This window comes from Silene latifolia, chromosome 3, assembly GCF_048544455.1.
Source record: "Silene latifolia isolate original U9 population chromosome 3, ASM4854445v1, whole genome shotgun sequence".
NCBI lineage: Eukaryota > Viridiplantae > Streptophyta > Magnoliopsida > Caryophyllales > Caryophyllaceae > Silene > Silene latifolia.
The window spans coordinates 103,107,970-103,130,923 of NC_133528.1; the positions used below are offsets into that span (position 1 = coordinate 103,107,970).

The 22,954-nt window shown below is 36.4% G+C and overlaps 1 protein-coding gene and 1 long non-coding RNA gene across 2 annotated transcripts; one reads left to right on the forward strand and one right to left on the reverse strand.

The window, feature by feature from the left end:
* Positions 1 to 4,322: 4,322 nt before the first annotated feature.
* Positions 4,323 to 7,161, forward strand: LOC141649412 (protein FAR1-RELATED SEQUENCE 11-like). The gene is made up of 6 exons (XM_074458104.1): positions 4,323 to 4,516; positions 4,567 to 4,742; positions 4,854 to 5,420; positions 5,860 to 6,076; positions 6,629 to 6,756; positions 7,127 to 7,161. Exons 1-6 carry the CDS (start codon positions 4,323 to 4,325, stop codon positions 7,159 to 7,161), a joined length of 1,317 nt encoding a protein of 438 aa, XP_074314205.1.
* Positions 7,162 to 8,714: 1,553 nt separating this feature from the next.
* On the reverse strand, positions 8,715 to 9,780 carry LOC141646205 (uncharacterized). The gene is made up of 3 exons (XR_012545427.1): positions 9,610 to 9,780; positions 8,902 to 9,041; positions 8,715 to 8,807 (listed from the first exon to the last, which is right to left on the reverse strand). It is a non-coding gene; the product is annotated as an uncharacterized LOC141646205 (long non-coding RNA).
* Between the last annotated feature and the right edge of the window lie 13,174 nt (positions 9,781 to 22,954).

A 22,954-nucleotide genomic window follows, 5' to 3' on the forward strand; every position in this document is an offset into this window, starting at 1 on the left:
GAAATAGTATTGTTGTATGTACAAAAAATTGTAACCGTTAATGTTTGATATCCTTTTTTTTGTTTCAGGATTGAACAACGAAAATAGTTGAGGATCACAAACACAAAGATATTGATTAATGGCAGAATGATTGAAGACTTCATTTTTGAGCTGTTCTATGTGATTTTTGATCATTTTTTATTTTGAACTTTTTTTTCCTTTGTATGTCTTTTATTTTTTATTATTCGTATATCACAAGATACTAGCGTATCTACATGGATTATATGTGCATCTGTCAAGGTTGAAAGTGTATCTATCAGGATTGTGAATGGAAACACTTGTATTAACATATACAATGCATGGATGCTCATTCATAGGTTCTGATATTAAGAGCTATTGAATCTGCTTGTTTTTGATATGTGAATTGGTAAAAAGTAAACGTTCAGCTATTGTCCAATAACTGATGATTTCCTATTTATGTGCAAAAAGACAAAAAGCGTGAATATTAACACGACTGTTGCACATGTTTTACATGAGAATCGTACCTATTAGTATTATTTGTGTAAATAAGTAGCGTAAAATATTAATAAACAATGATTCGCGAATTTAAGTTCCATAGACAAAATCCTAATATTGTATGACATCTAATTATCTATTACCCGATGATTTCATTTTTAACCCACTAAAAAAAAATATTCGGTTGTTGGTGGGTTGTGTAAGTATATATTATTAATATGTTATCACGATTGATGTTGTGTCTATGTGCAAAAGTAAACAAGCGTGTATATTAACACGATTGTTGCACATGTTATACATGATGAGCGTACTTAGTAGTGTAATATTGTATGACGATTAATTTTTCAGACCATTGCCACATAGCAAAAGAAGAGGTTGCCCAATTTCCAGCCCATTGCCACATAGACACCACCATTTGTCTAAACACAAACAGACAGAATGGGATGCATATCCTACATATTATCCACAAAAAGTAGGGGCGATGCCCTTCCATTACAAACTGTCAAAACTATCATGATTCCATATCCAACAGGATGCCACAGATGAAAACAACATGAACCAAAGGCGTTTCAAAAGACGCATCATGAACACAAATGTCGGCAATACTCAGATAACCGTAAACGACGTTATTACAATGCAACAGAACCCCAATTACACCATCACAAAGTCCATAAGATATACATGACTTTTAGTAAGCCTACATGTCAGCCACAATCCTGCCAAACGCAAAGCCGCTTCCATGACTTTTAGTAAACCTACATATCAGCCATGAGAAAAAAAAACGATGTAAACCTTGTACTTAAATAAATGTGATCAGTTAAATCTGACGATAAAGACAAATGAAAAATGAGATTAATTTTGAATAACTTACGCTTGTTCTCCTGCCAACGTAACAATTTGAGCGCGACGTCTTTCCTATATGCAGCCAACGCCTTAAAGTTGCTCTTATCTTCCCACAGATCTCGGTTGCGTCCAGCTTCTAACCACTTGAGAACATGAACGCTGCAATCAAACCTTCACCAAACAAAACTAAAATAAGTACCAACACAGGCGGCCTTACTATATCATCCGTGCACAAACACCTTATGTCCAGCATACAAAAATCAAATAAAAAAATGGGACATATCGTCGCGACGCACATACTGCATTAAATGTACCTAGCAACTGACTTAGTGTGACATACTCAGGTGATAAGTAAATAAAAAAAGATGTGTACTTACAGATTTTGCTGTTGAGGAACAGTAAGAGTCGAAAACTTAGCTAGAGGCACCCCTACAAGATGCTTGTACCCTTTGGACCGGTATAAGATCTGGAAGACATTACTAACCTAGAACAAAATGATACATTGAACCTATTAGTTATGAATCATTAAGGAAAGCATTATCTGAACGAAAGCATTTAGAATATTAAAAAAAATATACCACTTCCGCAGCAAGTTCAGTGTCAGCCCGGATATCCTTAGGACGTAGTGAGTTCAGAATATAGTTCGTCTTCATCTCCAGATCACACACGATAAGAAACCAGTGTTCGTTATCAATGATGGGTATAAAAATCTGTTGACAAAATTACAAGACGTATGGTATGAACGAAATGAGTTTGATCTTCATAAACGAAAAATACAGAGTGTTACATACCCACATTTAAAAATATAGAACAATATACTTACAACTTTCACACACACCCCATCTTTAGGCATATATGATGTTTTGATGTAATTGCGACCAAGATTTTTATCTCGTTGAGGATTGAGATGCTAGAATAGACAAACATATCGATTAGTAAGTCAAACATACAAACTGATAATATTAAGTGAATAACGGATGAAAAGGGTAACACTCACACGTGCGGTTGATGGGATATACAATAAATCTAACTTGAGCATAGTTGAATAGATCCCGAACATATCGATCACCTGAATTGAAAAATCGAGTGTTGTTGTATACTACATAAAATAGAAAGAAACACGTATGAAAATTAAGAACCGACCATACCATATTCGCAACCCATTTCCGAGGTCTCAAAGAGCACATGCCCTCTTTTGTTACTTGCCCAAAGCTTGACTCGATGACTACGTCACTACAAAAATAACGTATACACCAACGAAAAAGCTCCGTATGTGCTATTTTTAACAACGCATATAAGGTTGACAAGGTAAACATGCTAAAAAGAATGAAACATTACTCTTTAGCTGATTCTCCCGCACGTAGAAGGAACACGTAGTCTAACAGGTGCGTATCAGTATATTCCATTTCCTGTACAGCCGCTTGTTTCCTTTAAAAAAACGAAAAAGGAAAATATAATTAGTAAGATTAACGATCACTTGCAAACAAAAAAGAAAAAAAAAAATATGGGTGCTTGCCTGGATTTGACGTTGAGACGCTTCGCAGCCATCAAAACTTGTTTTGATAATTTGTTCTGAGGGCACGACAAAACAGCAAAACAGTACTTCATCTTCTGTTTAAGAAGGATCTTGCCAATTGCAGCCCCTGATCTAGACTGGATGGTTCAATATGTGTAAAACTTGTTAATGAGAAAGTTCTGATTACTTATTTACTAAACGTACATAGACAAAAAAAAGACGTATCTTACATTTATGACCTGAGTTTTGAGCATTTGGCGGCACCCCGTATATATCTCCATGTAACACATCAGATAAATGCCATCGTCCACGACGTCAATCACATGCATTTTGGGGACGAATTCTTCACATGAGTAAAACTGGACTGCCTTAAATCTGGATGATTTAGGGGTCATGTCACATCGAACAAAATCCCTCTGAAAAAGTTAGATTACCATCAGAAACATTAACGGAGTGAAAAAATCTAAATCCAACGTTTGACAAAGTAAACTGGTATGCGCAAAATCATATTCTCACCACCATGCAGACAGAATCAGAGAAGTCTACTGAATTAGGACGCATAGGATGAATGACTTCAATCTTTCGGGACACCATGTGACACAAATCAGATGCGGCTCACGGAGTGTAAATGGGAACAACATCTGGTTTTGAAACACATATATCAGCGTTAGTGGAAACATAAAATGGACAAAACTGACGAATGTTACTAAAAATAAAAAAGACATATTTGAAGCTCACCAGTTTGACTTTATCGTATTCAGTTATATTTTCACATCTAATTCCCTGAAGTTAAACATATTCAACAAAAATAATAAAATCAGGTAGGACGATAGCATATTAATGCAACAATACCTATATAGGAAAACACATCATTGATTAAAACTAAAAGTTAAAACAAACATAGATCAATCATAGGATAACTTACATTATGAGTAACAAAAGTGTATAAACGCAAAGGGGATGAGGCAGCTTTTAACTCCTCTCGCTTGTTCAATATATTAGCCCATGCATTTATCACATTTGTAGAAATCTTTGTGTCTGAGATAAAGGACATTAAATCGTATCTTCTTAGCTGGAACAAACGATTCCTGAACAATATCTCGCTGAATATAACAAGACAGTCAGAAACATTAAACAAAAAATATAGATACCTTCTGATATATTAACGAATTACCCCACAAACTGATCACGATTAAACATTTAACTTGAGATTGAAATAGGTTGTAAAAAAAAAAAGATTATAAATACCTATCATCAGATCCCTCCTCAAAAACCAAGTCAGAAACATCTTTCTCCGGTTGGCTCAATTCAGAAAACATAGATATATTCCTTTGAATAAAGGGTGACTTGTATACATTTGAAACAACTATGTCTCTCTTGTTCTCTATGTTGCGGTGAGGTTCCTTGCTCTAATGTTGGTTCTGGTCAAGGTGGTGAGGGTTCTACTACTGTCTTAACAACCCCTACAATGCCAACAATTTCCACACCTACTACTCTGGTAACTTACACACCGGGTGGCACTGAGCAATTGATAAGTAGGATTGGAGAGAAGTTTACACCCGTGGTTGGCAAAACATTTGTGGACTTAGAGTCAGCGATGTTGTTCTATAAAATTTATGCTATTGCTTGTGGGTTTGAAACAAGGAAGTCTTCAACCAAGAGGTTTAAAGATGGTATTATTCAAACAAAATGCATGGTTTGCCATCGTGAAGGTTAAATAAGAGGAAAATACGTCCTCCCCAATCTGATGCAAAAACAACAACCGTTGAAACTGGTGACAAAACAAAAGCTGGTGCATTAAGTGGAAATAGAAAAACAAAAACTGCTAAAACCAGTACGAAAAAGGGTGGAGGTGTAGGTGAGGCTGAGAGTTCCAATAAGCAAAGTGGTACAAGAATAACTAAAATTAAAAGGTGGGGTTGTGAAGCAATGATAAAATTCATGTTCCATGAAAACATGTACAAGATTGAACAATTCTGTGAGGGTCACAATCACCCAGTGACACCTGTCAAAAATAGGGAATTTGAGAAACTTGTTGTCAATATAAATCAACTGAACGAATATCATAAGCAATTGATTATCCAAAATTCAAGATTGAATATCGAGGCTAGTTTAACATACAACTTATGCAAGGAACAAGCAGAGGGTTTCGAAAATGTGGGAGCTACCCTTATGCAGTTCAAGAATTTCCAAAGGAATGTAAAGTGTCTACTTAATGGCAAGGATGGACATATGTTCATCTCTCGTTTAGAAACCCTCCGAGAGACAAAAGGGTTGGTATTTGTATATGAAACAGATGCTGACAGTGCTTTGACAAGAATTTTTTGGACAAATGTGGATTCCATCAGATGTTACACATTGTTTGGTGATTCTATTTCATTCGATCCAACCTATAGAATGAACAAATATAACATGAAATTCGCGCCTTTCACTGGGATTGACAATCACAAAAAGTCAATAACATTTGGATGCGTGCTTTTAGAGCATGAAGACGATGAGTCATTTATTTGGGCATTTCAGCAGTTTCTGAAAGCAATGGGTGGCAAAGAATCCAATTACATCATCAGTGACCAAGATGCCGGAATAATAAATGCAGTTCCAGGTGTGTTTGGAATATCTTACTTTTGTGAAATTGGTTATTTATTTGGTGAATCTAGGAACATTATTCGTGAATCTTGAAGTTTATTTTGTATTTTTGTGAATCATAGAGCGTGTTTTGTGAACTCATATGGTAATTTTGTGAAACTTGATCATAAGTGGTTGAAATCATGTGCTCTTTTCCTTATTTTGTGAATCTTTGGGCTTGTTTTGTGAATCTTAGATCTTGATTTGTGAAACACAAAGCTAATATTCTTAAACTTGGTCATAAGTTGTTGAAATTGCCTATTTTGTTATTTCTCTTATCTTGTGAATCTGAGACCTTGTTTAGTGAATCTTAAAGCTTGATTTGTGATCATAGAAGATAATACTCTGACAATAGATAATGTGGATTTTGTGACTTGCAGCCGTGCTCAAAAAAGCAAGACATCGCTTTTGCATGTGGCACATTATGAAAAAAGTAACAGACAAGGTTGGGAGCACAATTTGCAAAGAGACAGATTTCTTAAGTCGTCTGAACAATGTTATCTGGAGCGAGGACTTGGAGCCTGAGGAATTTGAAGAGAATTGGGCTAAGGTCATTAGCGAGTTCTCGTTAGAAAGAAATAAATGGTTGACTGGCAAGTTTGCGGAACGAGATCAGTGGATACCTGCTTATTTCAGGAATGTGCCGATGGGCAACATTTTAAAAACCACACAAAGATCAGAGAGTTCGAATAGGTTCTTCAAGAGATTTGAAAATAAATATGGGACTCTCGTAGAATTTTGGATGAGATTTGAGAGTGCCATGGACCAACAAAGGCACAATCTAAAGCTTCTTGAAGCACAGAGCCACAACTCAATGCCTGAAACCCTATTCGGGTCAAACTGGGAGGCCCATGCAATGAAGGTCTATACACATGAAGTGTTCTTCGACTTCTAAGAGGAGGTTAAATTTTCGGTAAATGCGTGTAGTGTTTGTGGATACACCCCACCAGATCCAGTAACTAACTTTGAAGTTTCAATTGTTGAGGACGCAAACAAGCGAAAGAGATACGCAGTTGAGTACAATAGAAGAACAATAGATGTTCGTTGTGCATGTAAATTGTTTGAAAGGAAATGTATTTTATGCAACCACATCATTTGGATTTGCTCGGGAAAGTTTAAGGAAATACCTGAGAAATACATTTTACGTAGGTGGAGTACGAATACACTCAGAAACCTGGTTTATGATTTGAATGGAAATCTGATGGAAAACTATGATTTTACTGGTAATAGTAAATTTGGAATGTCTCGGGTGTGGTCTGAGATTTACGCAACTGTTGGTATGCTCAAAAGAAAAGAAGAAGAGTCAGATATGAGAGAGTTTGCCAAGCTAATTAAAGAATTCCGAGAGAAGTTGGAGCCAAACCCAAAGCCTTTGACCAAAGAACAAGAAATGGAGGTCCTTCTCAACTGCAAGGCTCCAAAAGAAATCAAGATCTTACCACCTAAAGTCTCTAGAAACAAAGGTAGTGGTAAAAGGATGGTGAGCAGCAAAAATAAGGCAATTATGAAGGCAAAAAAAATGAAAAGGTTGTGTGCTAAGTGTAAACGCATGTCACACCACGATAAAAGAAATTGTCCAAATGAGTTTCCAGAGCATCCTCCTGAGAATCAAGTATGTATAATTCTATTCTTGTCTTTCCATTTTAGTATTACTTGAAAATGCAACTACTATTGTCTACTAATTCTTTTTTTTTTTTTTTTTTTTTTTTTTTTTTTTTCTAAAAAGTATCTAATCAAGGTTTGATTCTTCACATAGGGAGACACATCGGAAGAAGAGGAAGAAAGGGAAGAAGTCGAGGATGAAGATTGTTGTAAAGGAGTATTCTTAAGCAAAGAGAATAGACATGACGATTGAAGAAGACAAGTTTTAAGCTCGTTTTATTTTGGTCAATGTTGTGAATCCTGGAACTTATCTTGTGAAAATGGAAGATAAAATTGTGAAATTTGGTCCTGAATCTAGCATCAAGCGTTTTTATCATTTCAGACCTTATTAGTGAATCTCAGACCTTATCTTATGAATCTCAGACCTTGTTTAGTGAATCTTAGGGCTTGTTCTGTGAAACTTGGTCGTGGTTTAAATCATCTATTTTGCTCTTAATTTTGTGAATCTCAGACCTTATCTTGTGAATCTCAGACCTTGTTCAGTGAATCTTAGGGCTTGTTCTGTGAAACTTAGGGCTTGTTCTGTGAAACTTGGCCGTGGTTTAAAATCATCTATTTTGCTCTTAATTTGTTGAATGTCAGAACTTGTTTTGTGAATCTCAAACCTTGTTCAGTGAATCTCAGAGCTTGTTGATTTACTTACGACGTTTATTTGTTTTCAATGTTGTGAATGCTAGACTTTAATTTGTCCAATTGTTTACTTGCAAAGTTTGTGAATCCTACGGAAGGTGATTTTGTGAAACATGAACTTAAATGTGGGAAATTGTATAACAGTAGTCCAAGCCAAGCTCAAATTGTTCAACTCAATGTCAAATTAGCTACATAAGTCACATAAGTGACCCAGAGAAATTATTATGACTTTACAACTATCAAATATCTTTACAAGAGTTGATGAAGGCAACAATCTTTACAGGAGCCTCGACCCACTTTTGCATATTATGACTTCACATCATCCCTTCAACACGGACAATTGTCTTCTTTAATTAAACACCTATACAACCAAAAACAAGTACAATCGACTTATTTACAAAATATTCGGCAAAGTTATGAAGAAATGAACTTCACATCATTTTTAAGACAATGAAGTGTACCTTTTTAGTATTTTTATCCCATCTAAGTAGTTCCAACATGATCGATTTTCAATATTGTGGCAATTTCTGCAAAGAGCGACATATATTAATGAAGTATATAGACAACCAACCTAGCTTTATTTGGTGAATATAAGACCTTGTTTTGTGAATCTCAAACCTTGTTCAGTGAATCTCAGAGCTTGTTGATTTTAAACCACTTATAATGACCAAGTTTCACAAAACAAGCTCTAAGATTCACTGAACAAGGTCTTAGATTCATAAGATAGGGCTTTATTTTCGTATACTAATGAACTTACCTCAAAATATTCACTTTTGGTCCATAAACTATCATCGTCCAAGACGCTCAACCACTTCAACAGAAAAACTCCACAATCAAAATTAGACAAAAAAAACAGCAAATGGTTTAAAATCAACAAGCTCAAAATAATAACTATTGATCTGTTAACAAAAGGAAAAAGATACATGCTTACATACCATGTTGTTTGTTGAGGGACTTCGAGATTGACAAATTCGTTCGTGTGCATGAACTCCATAGATTTATATGACTCTCCCAAAATAGATGAAACATGATGCAACTGAAAAAGAAAAGGCAATAACAAGATCAAATATATTTTGGAGTATACTTTTAAAAGAAAAGGCAATAACAATATTTTGGAAAAAAAATCATACAAGCTCTTTGGCATGCTTGTTCTCAGGATCCACATTAATATCCCTGCTTGAGTCAAGGATGAAATTTTTCCCTGCTTTATATCATAGACACAAGCCCACCAATGCTCCGGCGGCGTGTTACTATGGAAAGGGATAAAAACCTGGAAAATAAGGTTCAGGATTCACAAAATAAGGTCAAGGATTCACAAAACAAGTTCACAAAATAAGGTCAAGGAGTTCACAAAATAAGGTCCAGGATTCACAAAACAAGGTCCAGGATTCACGAAATAAGTTCCAGGATTCACAAATAAGTTCATAAAATAAGTTCCAAGATTCACAAAATAAGGTCCAGAATTCACAAAATAAGATCCAGGATTCACAAAATAAGTTCACAAATAAGGTCAAGGATACATAAAATAAGTTCACAAAATAAGGTCCAGGATTCACAAAACAAGGTCAAGGATTCACGAAATAAGTTCCAGGATTCACATATAAGTTCACAAAATAAGTTCACAAAATAAGTTCCAAGATTCACAAAATAAGCTCCAAGATTCACAAAATAAGGTCAAGGATTCACAAAATAAGTTCACAAATAAGGTCAAGGATACATAAAATAAGTTCACAAAATAAGGTCCAGGATTCACAAAATAAGCTCCAAGATTCACAAAACAAGTTCCAAACATATCAATGACCTACAAATAAGTAAAATAAACATCACAAATATCTGACCTTGTCGATATGGCTACCATCAACTGGAGTGTAACTGTCCTTTATGTATTGACCCCAAATAATGGGGTTGTTTTCTCGATGAAGACCCTACAAGTCACAAAAAGGCAATTTTAGAAACAAAGCAACTTTAAGAACGCAAAATACTTGAATATCAACATATAAAGGATTTGAGGTTTGACAAATATTGTTGTTGGCAAGTAGAGTAAATTTGTTCTGCCGAGTGTGCACTTAATTCCAAACATATCAATGACCTACAAAATTAAATTTGTTAGGAAACATACACATCGAGTGACCTGATTTTATGAAACGTGAACAAAATGAAACCGCTTGAGTGGCGTGAACAAAATGAAAACATGTGCAGGAAAAGGAAAATAATACTCAGGGGTTACTTACCTGATCCATAATAAGGCCACACGGTCCAAGGGTCTGCAAAGCATCTCTTGTGACTTCCATCCACGGAGTGGACACCATAACCTCACTTCATTATTGACAAAATGCAATTAGTAGATATATTTATTACAATAGAAAAAAATCAAAAAATCAAAGCAAAAATATGACATTACTGTTGAGCTGTCTTTGATCTCTTTCGAACAAAATTCAGCAATTCCATGTCAGTGTATCGAGACCATTCTAGTGCATCATTTTATACTATTTCTCTAGATAGGTTCTCAGAACATGTAGCAATTTGATCGCACGCCCTCAACTCCTTACTGGCAGATGGTTTATCGAGGCCGAAAACAATTGGTGTAGAAGGAGGATCATTGTTCCCTATCACAAGAGGAGGAGTAGAAGTCGCAGGAGTAGTTAGAACAGTAACGGTGGGGTGAGTGGGCTCACTGTTCTCAGAACATGTAATAATTTAATCGCACGCCCTTAACTCCTTACTGGCAGATGGTGTAGAAGGAGGATCACTGTTCCCTACCACAGGAGGAGGAAGAGTAGAAGTCGCAGGAGTAGCTAGAACAGTAGCAGTGGGTTGAGTGGGCTCATTGACGGAAGAGACATCATCAATAACACTGGAACTTGTTTTCATATCTCTTTCCCTTGTTCTCCTCCTATTGTACTGAACCCACCGTTCTTGATTATGATGATCATCCGCTACCACTGTGGGCTCAGAATGGTCAGGTTATTCATCATTGAATGGAGGGACATCATCAATAGCAGTATTATGAGAGGGAGATAAAAGATGATCAGGTTGTTCATCAGCTTGAATACAAGACGTTGAAGGTTCATCAAGTGGTATGATTTGCCATTCTGGTTTTGGTGGTGAATGACGTGACTGTATTGGTTGCAAAGCTTCACCCATCACGTCCAATGCCTCCAATAATTTAGCTTTAGACCACCCACATAATCTCTCCATATTATCCCCACTATTACCCTCCACACTCTCCTGGACATTACCCTCCTCATTAATGTCTTGTTGAGATAACCTAAAACCATCTGCCATACCATCTACAGCTGCAACTAGTTTAGAAACTGTTGCTGAGGAAGGTAGTTTGCTGAGAGCTTGGCTAGCTTGAGATTTGTACTCCTTGAAAGCTTGAGCCATGACCTTTGCGGATTGCGCAAGTTTCTTAACAAACTCAGTAGTACTACCTGAATTGTTAGGTAGAGGAGGATCAACCTTTGAAGAAAGCGCAAGTTTATTAATAAACTCAGTAGTACAACCTGAGTTGTTAGGTAGAGAAGGATCAGTAGGTTCTTCATCTTCAGATTATTGGTGTTCAGTTGTTGGCTTGGAAGACTGCCTTAACTCAATAGTAGGAAGCAGCAAAGGTGCATGTGGCTTATGCTGAGTGATGACCATTGGAGGCTCAATAGAACCCCTGCCGAAAGTTTTCTTGTCCGAATTTTTGTCATTCACTTCCTCCTTAAGTCTCTGGGATATAGCTTCTTTAGTCCAAGTTGAGAGCGTTGGAAACTGCCGAGTAACAAGGCCTGATTTGAAGACACATCGGTCAAGATAAATGAAAACCAAGACTATAATAGGTCCACCAAACCAATTTTCTTTCAGCTTTTTGGTCTCCCACTCCTCCTTTTGCCAAGACTCAACTTGGGTAGCCAATTTACATTTGATGAAATTGCACCAGTTGAATTCGGAGATCAAGTCAGTGTTTACCAAACTTTTAAGAAGTCTCAAACTTGCCCGATTCCCTACAACACCGCCTAAAAGAGCATTGAAGATATAAATGATGAAAGTGCATTTGAAATCATCTCCACCATCTCTTTGTGTAGAGAGCTTGTGCAATATGTCTTTGACCTCAATGGAACTACCTTTGTAGTGACTTTTGAACTCCTCCAAAACAGACAAATAAGAAGGACATTTATCTCCAATTTTTGCTTCTTCGACAATGTTTGGACCCATTGGCAATCCCAGGCACAGATGGATATCTTCCTCTAAAACAGGGAGTTTCCCACCACACAACGATCCTTTAAAGGGGTTGTAATTCGAAACTAGCTAATACGCCAAGTGACCCGGAACAACATCTGTTTTAAGATGCAATAGAGAACCAAATCCCATTTGTTGTATTGCTTGAATCAAGTTATCTGATGGTGGATTCTCCTTATTATTGAGAAAGTTATAAAGCCCAGCAGGAGACATCCGAGTCCTCAACACAGGCAGTCTGTCTTTGTAAATTCTTTTCTTTTTTGTAGCTGGCTCAGAGAGTGGTTCAAGAGCTTGTAGGTGCTTCAAAGAGAATCAACAATTTGGTTCAACACGTCGCTTCATCCTGGCTTGGCTTGCAAACTAAGTAAGGCAAAATAAGGCAGTTGTAATTCGTTAATAAGGAAATGCAAACTAAGTAAGGCAAAATAACATCAGAACTAAAATCCAAAATGTAAATATTTTAAGTAAGTTTGACAACAGAGAAGGTGATTTCATCCACTTATTAACAAGTATAACAATATTATCTTCCAGTTTCACAACACAAGGTCGGAGATTCACACAATTAGGTCCTAGATTTACACAAGTAGGTCCTAGATTCACAAAATGCAAATGAGATGTATCTACTAAAAACTTAACCAACAATACATTTTAAAACTGGCAATATAGAACATGCATCCAAAAGAACATTAACCAACAACAGAGAAGGTGATTTCATCCTCTTATTAAGGCAAAATAAGGCAGTTGTAATTCGTTAATAAGGAAATGCAAACTAAGTAAGGCAAAATAAGGCAAAATAACATCAGAACTAAAATCCAAAATGTGTACATTTTAAGTAAGTTTGACAATAGAGAAGGTGATTTCATCCACTTATTAACAAGTATAACAATATTATCTTCCAGTTTCACAACACAAGGTCTGAGATTCACACAATTAGGTCTTAGATTCATACAAGTAGGTCCTAGATTCACGAAATGCAAATGAGATGTAGCTACTGAAAACTTAACCAACAATACATTTTAAAACTGGCAATATAGAACATGCATCCAAAAGAACATTAACAAACAATAAGATAATGAAACATGCATCCAAAGAACATGCATCCAAAAGAACGATAAAGTAATCACAAAACCATACGCAAGTAAGCTTACAAAAACTGGCGGATAATAGCGAAGACGGAACGAAATAAGCAAGAGAATCGAAATCTACTAAAAAAATGGAAAGGAACATACGAAAAAGAGGAGAAATCAACTTCAATTATGCTCGCAAAAACCCTAAACCCTCAATAACAAAAATCTGCATAATAAAAACAATAATTTGACGAATTAAAGAAGTTGATTGTAAATTATGGTGAAGAATATGAAACAAAAGGAGGATGAATCGAAACTTGAGAAAGTAGATAGAAAATACCCAATTTGCGGATGATAGCGACAGTAGAAACGGTAATGCTAATGGCAGACGAAAAGCTCAATGATAATGGCGGATAATGGCGAAGACGGAAGTGAAATTGGATCACTGAATATGGAAGTTGAAGAGAGAGATAGTTAGTGAATATGGAAATTGAAGAGAAAAAGAAGTTTTTATTCCTAATTTTGAAATTGTGAAATTTTGTCATGATAGTGGATCTTTACTTAAGAAGTTTATATTCCTAATTTTGTGAATCTTGGAACTAATTACGTGAAACTGGAGCATGAAATTGTGAAACTTGGTCTTGAATAGTTGATCTTCACTTAAGATGTTTCTTTTACTCAATGTTGTGAATCCTGGAACTTATCTTGTGAAACTGGAACATAAAATTATGAAACCTAGACTTGAATCTAGCATTAAGTATTTTTGTGAATTTAGTCTTTAGTCTTTTTTATAATGTGGATTTTGTGAATTTAGTCTTTAGTCGATGTCATTGTTTCCCAATGAAGTAAAGCCTGAATCCATCATCATTTCCCAATTTAGCCTGAATCCAACATCGTTTCCCAATGAAGTAAAGCCTTTAGTTGATAACATTAAACATATAATTGTGCCAAAGGTATATCCAGACCTGAATCCATTAATCATGTAATGTACATAATACAGAAAAAGATGCTAATGAAAGGAGAAGGCTTGCATTAAACATCTTTGTCTCTCAATAAAAGCCCGTCATACGAAGTACAGCCGTCTCATCTTATGGTCAAATCCAAGTTTCACAATTTCTTATAGCATTACATTCTCAACTACTCAATACATTCTCGACTACTCAAATACAAGACTACAGACTAATCAATTCATGGTTAATGAAACACCTATACCATTACAAACAAAAAAGGTCATATGGCCGAATTTCACCATTTCGAATACTGAGTACATCAACACAAGATAGATATAGCAGGCCTGCTGAAGCAACAGATGTCCGCCAGTGAACACATATCCATCGGAGAAAGATCGTTTCCTTGCAAAAAGACTGTCATGTCATCAATGAAACACCTATACCATAAAAAACAAGTAACAATTAAGAGATTTTCACCCAAATTATTTACAAAATGTTCACCAAAGTTATGACCAAATGGACTTTGCATTAATTTTAAGTCAAGGAAGTGTACCATTTTTGTATTTTTATCCCATTTAAGAAGTTCCAATATTATCTTCTTTCGATAGTCCGACAATTTCTGCAAAAGAGATTTTCATACAGTATATATTTAATATGTAGCAATGGCAAGGTAGGAGGCAAAACCCGTAAATTTATACCTCAAAATATTCACTGTTGGTCCATAAACTTTCATTATCCAACGCATCCAACCATTTTAGCACAAACACTCCACAATCAAAACTACAAATAAATAAACATTTATGAGTAAACGAAACATCTCAAGTGAAGATCAACTATTTAACCATTCATTTTAGCAATATGGGATTGGGTACTTGGTTTTGGTCAGAGAGGGACCATTCAGGTCCAGTTTCAACAATTCAAACTTGTACGATAAAAACACAAATATAGCCTAAAAAACGAAGATACATGGTTACATACCATGTTGTTTGTTGAGGGACTTTAAGGTTGACAATTGCGTTCCTGTGCATCAACCGCAAAGATTCAAATGCAGATGAACCACCACAAAGAACAGATGAAACTTGGTATAACTGGAACATGAAAAAGCCAATAGAACATAAAAATATGACAGAGTTATATTTTTAAGAAACTAAAGATAAATACTCCAAAATATTTTGGGAAAAAATCATACAATTTCTTGGGCTGTGTGGTTATCAGGATCCGCATGTAAATCGGTGCTCGAGTCGAGGAAGAAATTTACTTTTTGCTTTAAATCGCAAACGCAAGCCCACTAATGATGACACTTATCGTTAAGCATAGGGATAAAAACCTGCAATAGACAAACCAATTAACAATACACATGAACGAAAATAAATAAAGAAGAAAATAAATAGCAGAAGAGGGATATTTCACCTTTTGGATATTGCTCCCATCAAATGGAATGTAATCAGACTTCAGATATTGACCCCAAATAGCTGGGTTGCGCTCGGCATGAACGGTCTGCATGTGACAAAAGTAGGACCATTTTAATAAACCAGAGCGAAGCAACATTAAGAAAGCAAATACTTGAATATCAACATCTAAAGGATTTGAAGCTCACATATACTGTCGTTGGCAAGTAGAGGAGATCTGACCTACCGAGTGTGGACTTAACTCCAAACATATCAATCACCTAAAAAATCAAATTTAACAAAACATAGGTAAAGGATTCACAAAATAAGTTCCAGCATTCACAAAATAAGGTCCAGGATTCACAAAACAAGTTCCAGGATTCACAAAATAAGTTCACAAAATAAGGTCCAGGATTCACAAAACAAGTTCCAGGATTCACAAAATAAGTTCACAAAATAAGTTCAAAGATTCACAAAACAAGTTCCAGGATTCACAAAATAAGTTCTAGGATTCTCAAAATAAGTTCACAAAATAAATTCCAAGATTCACAAAATAAGTTCCAGGATTCACAAAACAAGTTCCAGGATTCACAAAATAAGTTAGTATTCACAAAAAAGTAAAATGAAACATGAAAAGAAAAAGGAAAGGAAAATGATACTTACCAGATCCATAACAAAGCCACGTGGTCCAAGGGTCTGTAAAGCCTGTCTTGTGACTTCCATCCACGGAGTGGACACCATAGCGTCACTTAAAATATTGAGGAAATGCAATTAGTCAATATCTCTAACAATATAACTTTTATATTGTAAAATCAAAGCAAAATCATATAACTTTTATATTGTAAAATCAAAGCAAAATCATTACAATTTAGTTTGTGCCAATTTTGATCTGCAAACATAATCCAACAATTGCTGGTCACTGTAAGGAAGTGGTCGAGAGCCACTGCCATAATACGAACATATAAGATTATTTAATCAATTAAAGTACTAAAAAATGTAAAGGTTTTGTAAGAAAAATTTGATAATATTAAAAGACGAAGGTTCTTACAGCGGTACACGACTCAATTCTAGTACATCTTTTTTCACTCTATCTCTTAATACGTTCTTATCACATGTAATAATGTGATAGAATACCCTCAATGCAAAACGCTTCACCTGAGCTTACTATAAATGGAAAAAGGGGAATAATAATGTGTTGCAAACTTATAAAAATTTATATTTATCAATGTATAAATAGAGTTGAAAAAGTAATCTTACAGTATGTATGGTTATTGGACAATCACTTTTGTTTCCTTTGTAATTCTCCAATATGTTCAACAAATAGAGGCCATTATCAATTTCAGCAGAATTTAGGTTTGATTTTGGGATAAACACTTCAGGCGTCCACAAAATACTTGTCAGTGCTGGCAACTTTGGTTTAAGAAGCCGGATGAGCCTTTCTTTCTGTATGAACAAAAGAGAAATTAGTCTTTCTTAGCACAGGTATGAACAAAACTTATTTTGTGAGGTACAAGACACTATCTAGAAATCATGTAAGGTACAAGACTGTCAAAATAGACACTAGCTACGAATCATGTGAACCATACATCTTAGTTTGTAAAACTTGGAGTGAAATGGTAAACGACCACAGGTTCACAAAATAAGATCTAGGATTCACAAAATAAGGCCTACTTTCCCAAAGTCCCCTATTTTGCCCTTTTCCTTTTTTGGTGAACCTCAGACCTTTGTTTTGTGAATCTCAGACCTTGTTCAGTGAATCTTAGGGCTTGTTTTGTGAAACTTGGTCAACATAAGTGGTTAAAGTCACTTATTTTGCCCTTTTCCTTACTTGGTGAATCTCAGACCTTGTTCAGTGAATCTTAGGGATTGTTTTGTGAAACTTGGTCAACATAAGTGGTTAAAGTGATAAGATTCACAAACCTTAAGTGTAGGCTTCACAAAATAAAGACCTACATTCACAAACTCAATTCCTAGTAGAATCACAATAACACACATTTTCCTAAGCAAAATGGAAACAATAGACATACCACAAGTTGTATAAAACAAGAATAATCAATAGATCTGCCTTTCATAGGATGGATGATTTGCATTTTGCTACTTTTAGTTCTAAGGTCGATACAAATCAAGAAAGGTGGGTATGAGGCGGAGACTATTGGAGCGCAAACCTGAAAAAAGGAAAAAAGTCACTGAATTAAAAAGACAAAAATGAACTTAAGTTGAAATATAAGCAGACCAAAATCAAAGACTTACTAGTTGAACTCCAGAAACATCAACATTGTAGAGACACTGGGAACAAAAAATAAGATCAGTATGAGTAACGATTATAAGTCAACATCATGTAAAATAGACTTGGAGAATTGGATAAAGTAGAGAGTAATAACACTAACACTTTCATTTATATATGACACAAATAAACGAGAAGGGGAAGTCCGAGATCTGAATATCTCAATACTATTTAAGATCTCACAATAAACATCTACGACATGAGAAGATATCCGATCGCCTTCAGCCACACTCTTCAACTGGTTCCTTGTCAAAGTCTGACATTGACTTTGGAAAAGAATCTCCGTTTCATCATATGCTTCGCCAAGTATGAAATCTAATACTTGTTTCTCAGCTTGATTCAAATCCCTAATAATATTAAGATTTCTTTGCAAATAGGGCGATCGGAAAACTTCCGCTAGAACTACAACCCTCCTCTTACCACGAACTGGAACATCGTCTTCAATTGGTAGTGGAGATAAGGGAAATGGGATTGCAGTAGTAGTTGGGGTTTTGCAAGGAACACTGGCAATCGACTTTGCCAAATGACGTGGCGATCGACGAATATAGACATTACTGACAGATCGTTTACTGACAGATCGTTTATCGATTGTTGAAACAAGTGGAGTATCTGGTAGGGAAATAACATCAAGAGTTGTGTTCCGTACCACAGTAGTAGGAGGAGTAGGAGGAGTAGCTGTTATCTCAATAATTGTAGGCTCAGTGACGTCCTTGACAGGAAGAACATCATCTAGAGCAGCGTGAGAGGATGTGTTCCCTACCAAAGGAGTGGGCTCAATGAAAGAAGGGATGACATCCACAAGGAGGGATGACACATCAGCATATGTGTCAGGCTCAGGTTGAGAAGATGTTGTTGGTTCAGGTGGAGACAACAAATGGTCATCAGCTGCTAGGAGCTTAAAGGATGGGTATTCTGCATTTGGTGGTGGTGAATGATGTGGCGCTATTGGTTGCAAAGCTTCACCCATCGCATCCAATGCCGCCAACAAATCAGCCTTAGTCCACCCATACAAATTATCCACATTATCCCCACCTTTTTCCACATTCTCCCCACCTTTCTCCACATTCTCATGAATATCGTCAACCACTTTCTCAACGATATTCTCATCCACAATGTCCGAGACCTTTTCCTCATTCTTCACATCCTTCACATTTTTAGCATCATCCTCTTGTTGAGATAACTTAAAACCTTCTGCTATGCCGTATACAGCTGGAACTAGTTTCTTCACTGTTGTTGTGGAAGGCTGTTTGGAGGGAGCTTGACTAGCAAGTGATTTGTAATCCGCAAAATCTTGAGCCATTGCCTTTGCGGAAAGCGCAAGTTTATGGACAAACTCACCAGTGCCTTCATTCCCAGGTAGAGGTAATTTTTAGATTCAGCTTCAGATGCTTTATCTTGAATTGTTGACTTGGAAGACTGGCCGAGCTCAATCTTTGGAGGAGGAGGACACAACTGTGGAATATGGTGGTGATGACCATTGGAGGCTCAATAGAACTCCTGCCGAAATTTTTCTTGTCCGATTTTTTGTCATTCACTTCCTCCTTAACTCTCTTGGATATAGCTTCTTTTGTCCAAGTTGAGAGTGTTGGAAACTGCTGAGTAACAAGGCGTGATTTGAAGACACATCGGTCAAGATAAATGAAAATCAAGACCATAATAGGTCCACCAAACCAATTTTCTTTCAGCTTTTTGGTCTCCCACTCCTCCTTTTGCCAAGACTCAACTTGGGCAGCCAATTTGCGTTTGATGAAATTGCACCAGTTGAATTTGGAGATCATGTCAGTGTTTACCAAACTTTTAAGAAGTCTCAAACTTGCCCGATTCCCTACAACACCGCCTAAAAGAGCATTGAAAATATAAATGATGAAAGTGCGTTTGAAATCATCTCCACCATCTCTTTGTGTAGAGAGCTTGTGCAATATGTCTTTGACCTCAATGGAACTACCTGTGTGGTGACTTTTGAACTCTTCCAAAACAGACAAATAAGAAGGGCACTTATCTCCAATTTTTGCTTCTTCGACAATGTTTGGACCCATTGGCAATCCCAGGCACAGATGGATATCTTCCTCTAAAACAGGGAGTTTCCCACTATACAACGATCCTTTAAAGGGGTTGTAATTCGAAACTAGCCAATACGCCAAGGTACCCGGAACAACATCTGTTTGAAGAAGCAAGAGAGAACCAAATCCTATTTGTTATATAGCTTGAATATGCTTATCTGATGGTGGATTGTCCTTATTGTTGAGAAAGTTGTAAAGCCCAGCAGGAGACATCCGAGTCCTCAACATAGGCAGTCTGTCTTTATAAATTCTTTTCTTTTTTGTAGCTGGCTCAGAGAGTGGTTCAAAGAGCTTCGAGAGGTGCTTCAAAGAGAGTGGTTCAAGAGCTTGACGTCCTCAACACGTCGCTTCATCCTGGCTTGGCTTACTTCCTACAACTCAGTAAAGCCTATTATTCACAAAGCAAGGGAAATAAGTTCACAAAATAAAGAAAACTTCACTATATTTAGTTTGTTTATTATTTAAATTAATACACCAAAATTCATTAATAAGGAAATGCAAACTAAGTAAAGTATACAACAATTCAGTTATAAGTTTCAGAATGTTATGGTCAAGATTCACAAATATGTTCCAAGGTTCACAAAATTAGTACCAAGGTTCACAAATTAAATACCAGCATTCACAAAATAAGTTCCAGCAGTCACAAAATAAGTTATAAGATTCACAAAATAAGTTCACAAAATATGTTCCAAGGTTCACAAAATAAGTACCAAGGTTCACAAATTAAATACCAGCATTCACAAAATAAGTTCCAGCAGTCACAAAATAAGTTAGAAGATTCACAAAATAAGTTCACAAAATAAGTTCCAGGATTCACAAAATAACTTTCAGGATTCACATAATAAGTTCCACAATTCACAAAATAAGACCAAAAGACACCCTACAAGGAGGACGGGTGAACCCCTTTTTTGGGACGGGATTTAAAGTAGGGGGCCGGGTATCCTAAAACGGGACGAGAAAGGGTTTAGGGTTGGACTAGGCGGACGCGGTCCGCCTAATCCAACCCTAAACCCTTTCCCTTGCTACTCATTCGAGGGGCAGGAAGACCAAAAGACACCCTACAGGGGGACGGATGAACCCTTTTTGGGGGACGGGATCTAACTAGAGGAGCCGGGTGTCCTAAAACGGGACGGTAAGGGGTTTAGGGTTGGATTAGGCGGACCGCTACCGCGGATCCGCCTAATCTAACCCTAAACCCTTTCCCTTGCTACTCATTCGAGGTGCAAGAAGACCAAAAGACACCCTACAAGGGAGACGGGTGAAACCTTTTTGGGGGACGGGATCTAACTAGAGGAGCTGGGTGTCCTAAAATGGGACGGGAAAGGGTTTAGGGTTTGATTATGCGGACCGCTACCGCGAATCCGCCTAATCCAACCCTAAACCCTTTTCCTTGCTCAACTAATTCTAATGGCGGAAGACCAAAAGACACCCTAGAGGGGCCGAGTGAACCCTTTTTGGGGGACGGGATCTAACTAGAGGGGCCGAGTATCCAAAAACAGGACGGGAAAGGGTTTTGGGTTAAATTAGACGGACCGCTACCGCAGATCCGCCTAATCCAACCCTAAACCCTTTTCCTTGTTCATTGCATGAAACAATATGTAAGATAACAAATACAAAATTAAATGGAAAATCAGAAGTAAAGAACATTACATTATACATAGAAAAGTGATCCATGCAAATATTTAAAACAAAGTACAAGATTACATGTTAATTTATGTTATCCAAAATGTTAAACTAAGACGTACATAATTATATAGAAGGTTGACACTACTACGAAATTATACAAAATAACAAAAGGGCAAAGTTAAAACCTTAAAGTGCGAAGCCCTAGTTACACAGATAGTACATTACAAATAAGGGACAACTCTAGGCTATATATACATCATCAAAGGTAAGTCAAGAAAAGATATATTTCTACGAGTGACTAGTAAGTCAGCAACAATGCCAATATCTATATCTCGTTCTTCACTCGGCGTAGCTAAAGCATGCAATGACTCATTAACTTGACTGCGTGCAACATCATCAAGAGCATTTAGATGAGTACTCTGAGATGGAAGTTTTGCTTGGTGATAATGCAGCAAGAATTGGGCAATCATATCCTTCGTCATGAAACATTTGCATGTTTGAAAGACTATTCTAGGACCCCTACGAATAGTCCGAACACCATTCACATCATTTATGTCCACAGAAAGCCAATATGCCATGGTGACCCTAGGTGCACTTTTGTGGATCAGAAATAATTGAGCCCAATTTCGACATACGAGAGCCATATGTGCTTTATCTTCGTAATGATCAATTTTAGAGAAGATTTTTTGCATAAGATCTTGATTATTAAAAACAGAATGATATACTTGGTCAGGCACTATAACTTCCTTTAACGGCGAAAAAGAGAAATCCATAGCTGTTTGTTTTTCAGTGACATAAAGTTCGCGAAATGACATTTGATCTTGGTCAAGAAGATTAACAACACAACCATTGCATCAATTTCTCATACTTGTCTATGAAATAAGTGAAATACAAATATTAGTTAAACAAAAAAAAATGTTAAAATACAAAACCCAAATTCCTAGTTAGTTGGACTAACAAGCTGGGAAAATAAACAAAGATGAAGGAGGGTCACAAAATTAGATCTAGGAATCACAAAAGCAGGGAAAATAAAAAGGTTAGATTCTCAGACCTTGTTTTGTGAATCTCAGCCCTTGTTCAGTGAATCTCAGGGCTTGTTTTGTGAAACTTGGTCATTATAAGTGATTAAAATCATCTATTTTGCTCATACCTTTATTTGTGAATTCACATACCTTGTTTTGTGAATCCCAGACCTTATTCAGTGAATCTAAGGGCTTGTTTTGTGAAACTTGGTCATTATAAGTGGTTAAAATCATTTATTTTGCTCATACCTTTATTTGGTGAATTCACAGACCTTGTTTTGTGAATCTCAGACCTTATTCAATGAATCTAAGGGCTTGTTTTGTGAAATTTGGTCATTATAAGTGGTTAAAATCATCTATTTTGCTCATACCTTTATTTGGTGAATTCACAGATTTTGTTTTGTGAATCTTAGACCTTATTCAGTGAATCTAAAGGCTTGTTTTATGAAACTTGGTCATTATAAGTGGTTAAAGAACATTACATCATAACAATAAGCTATGGTCATTTTACTGAATTTAAGTGATAATAGGTAAGAAAGAGGGAAAACCGTACGAAGAA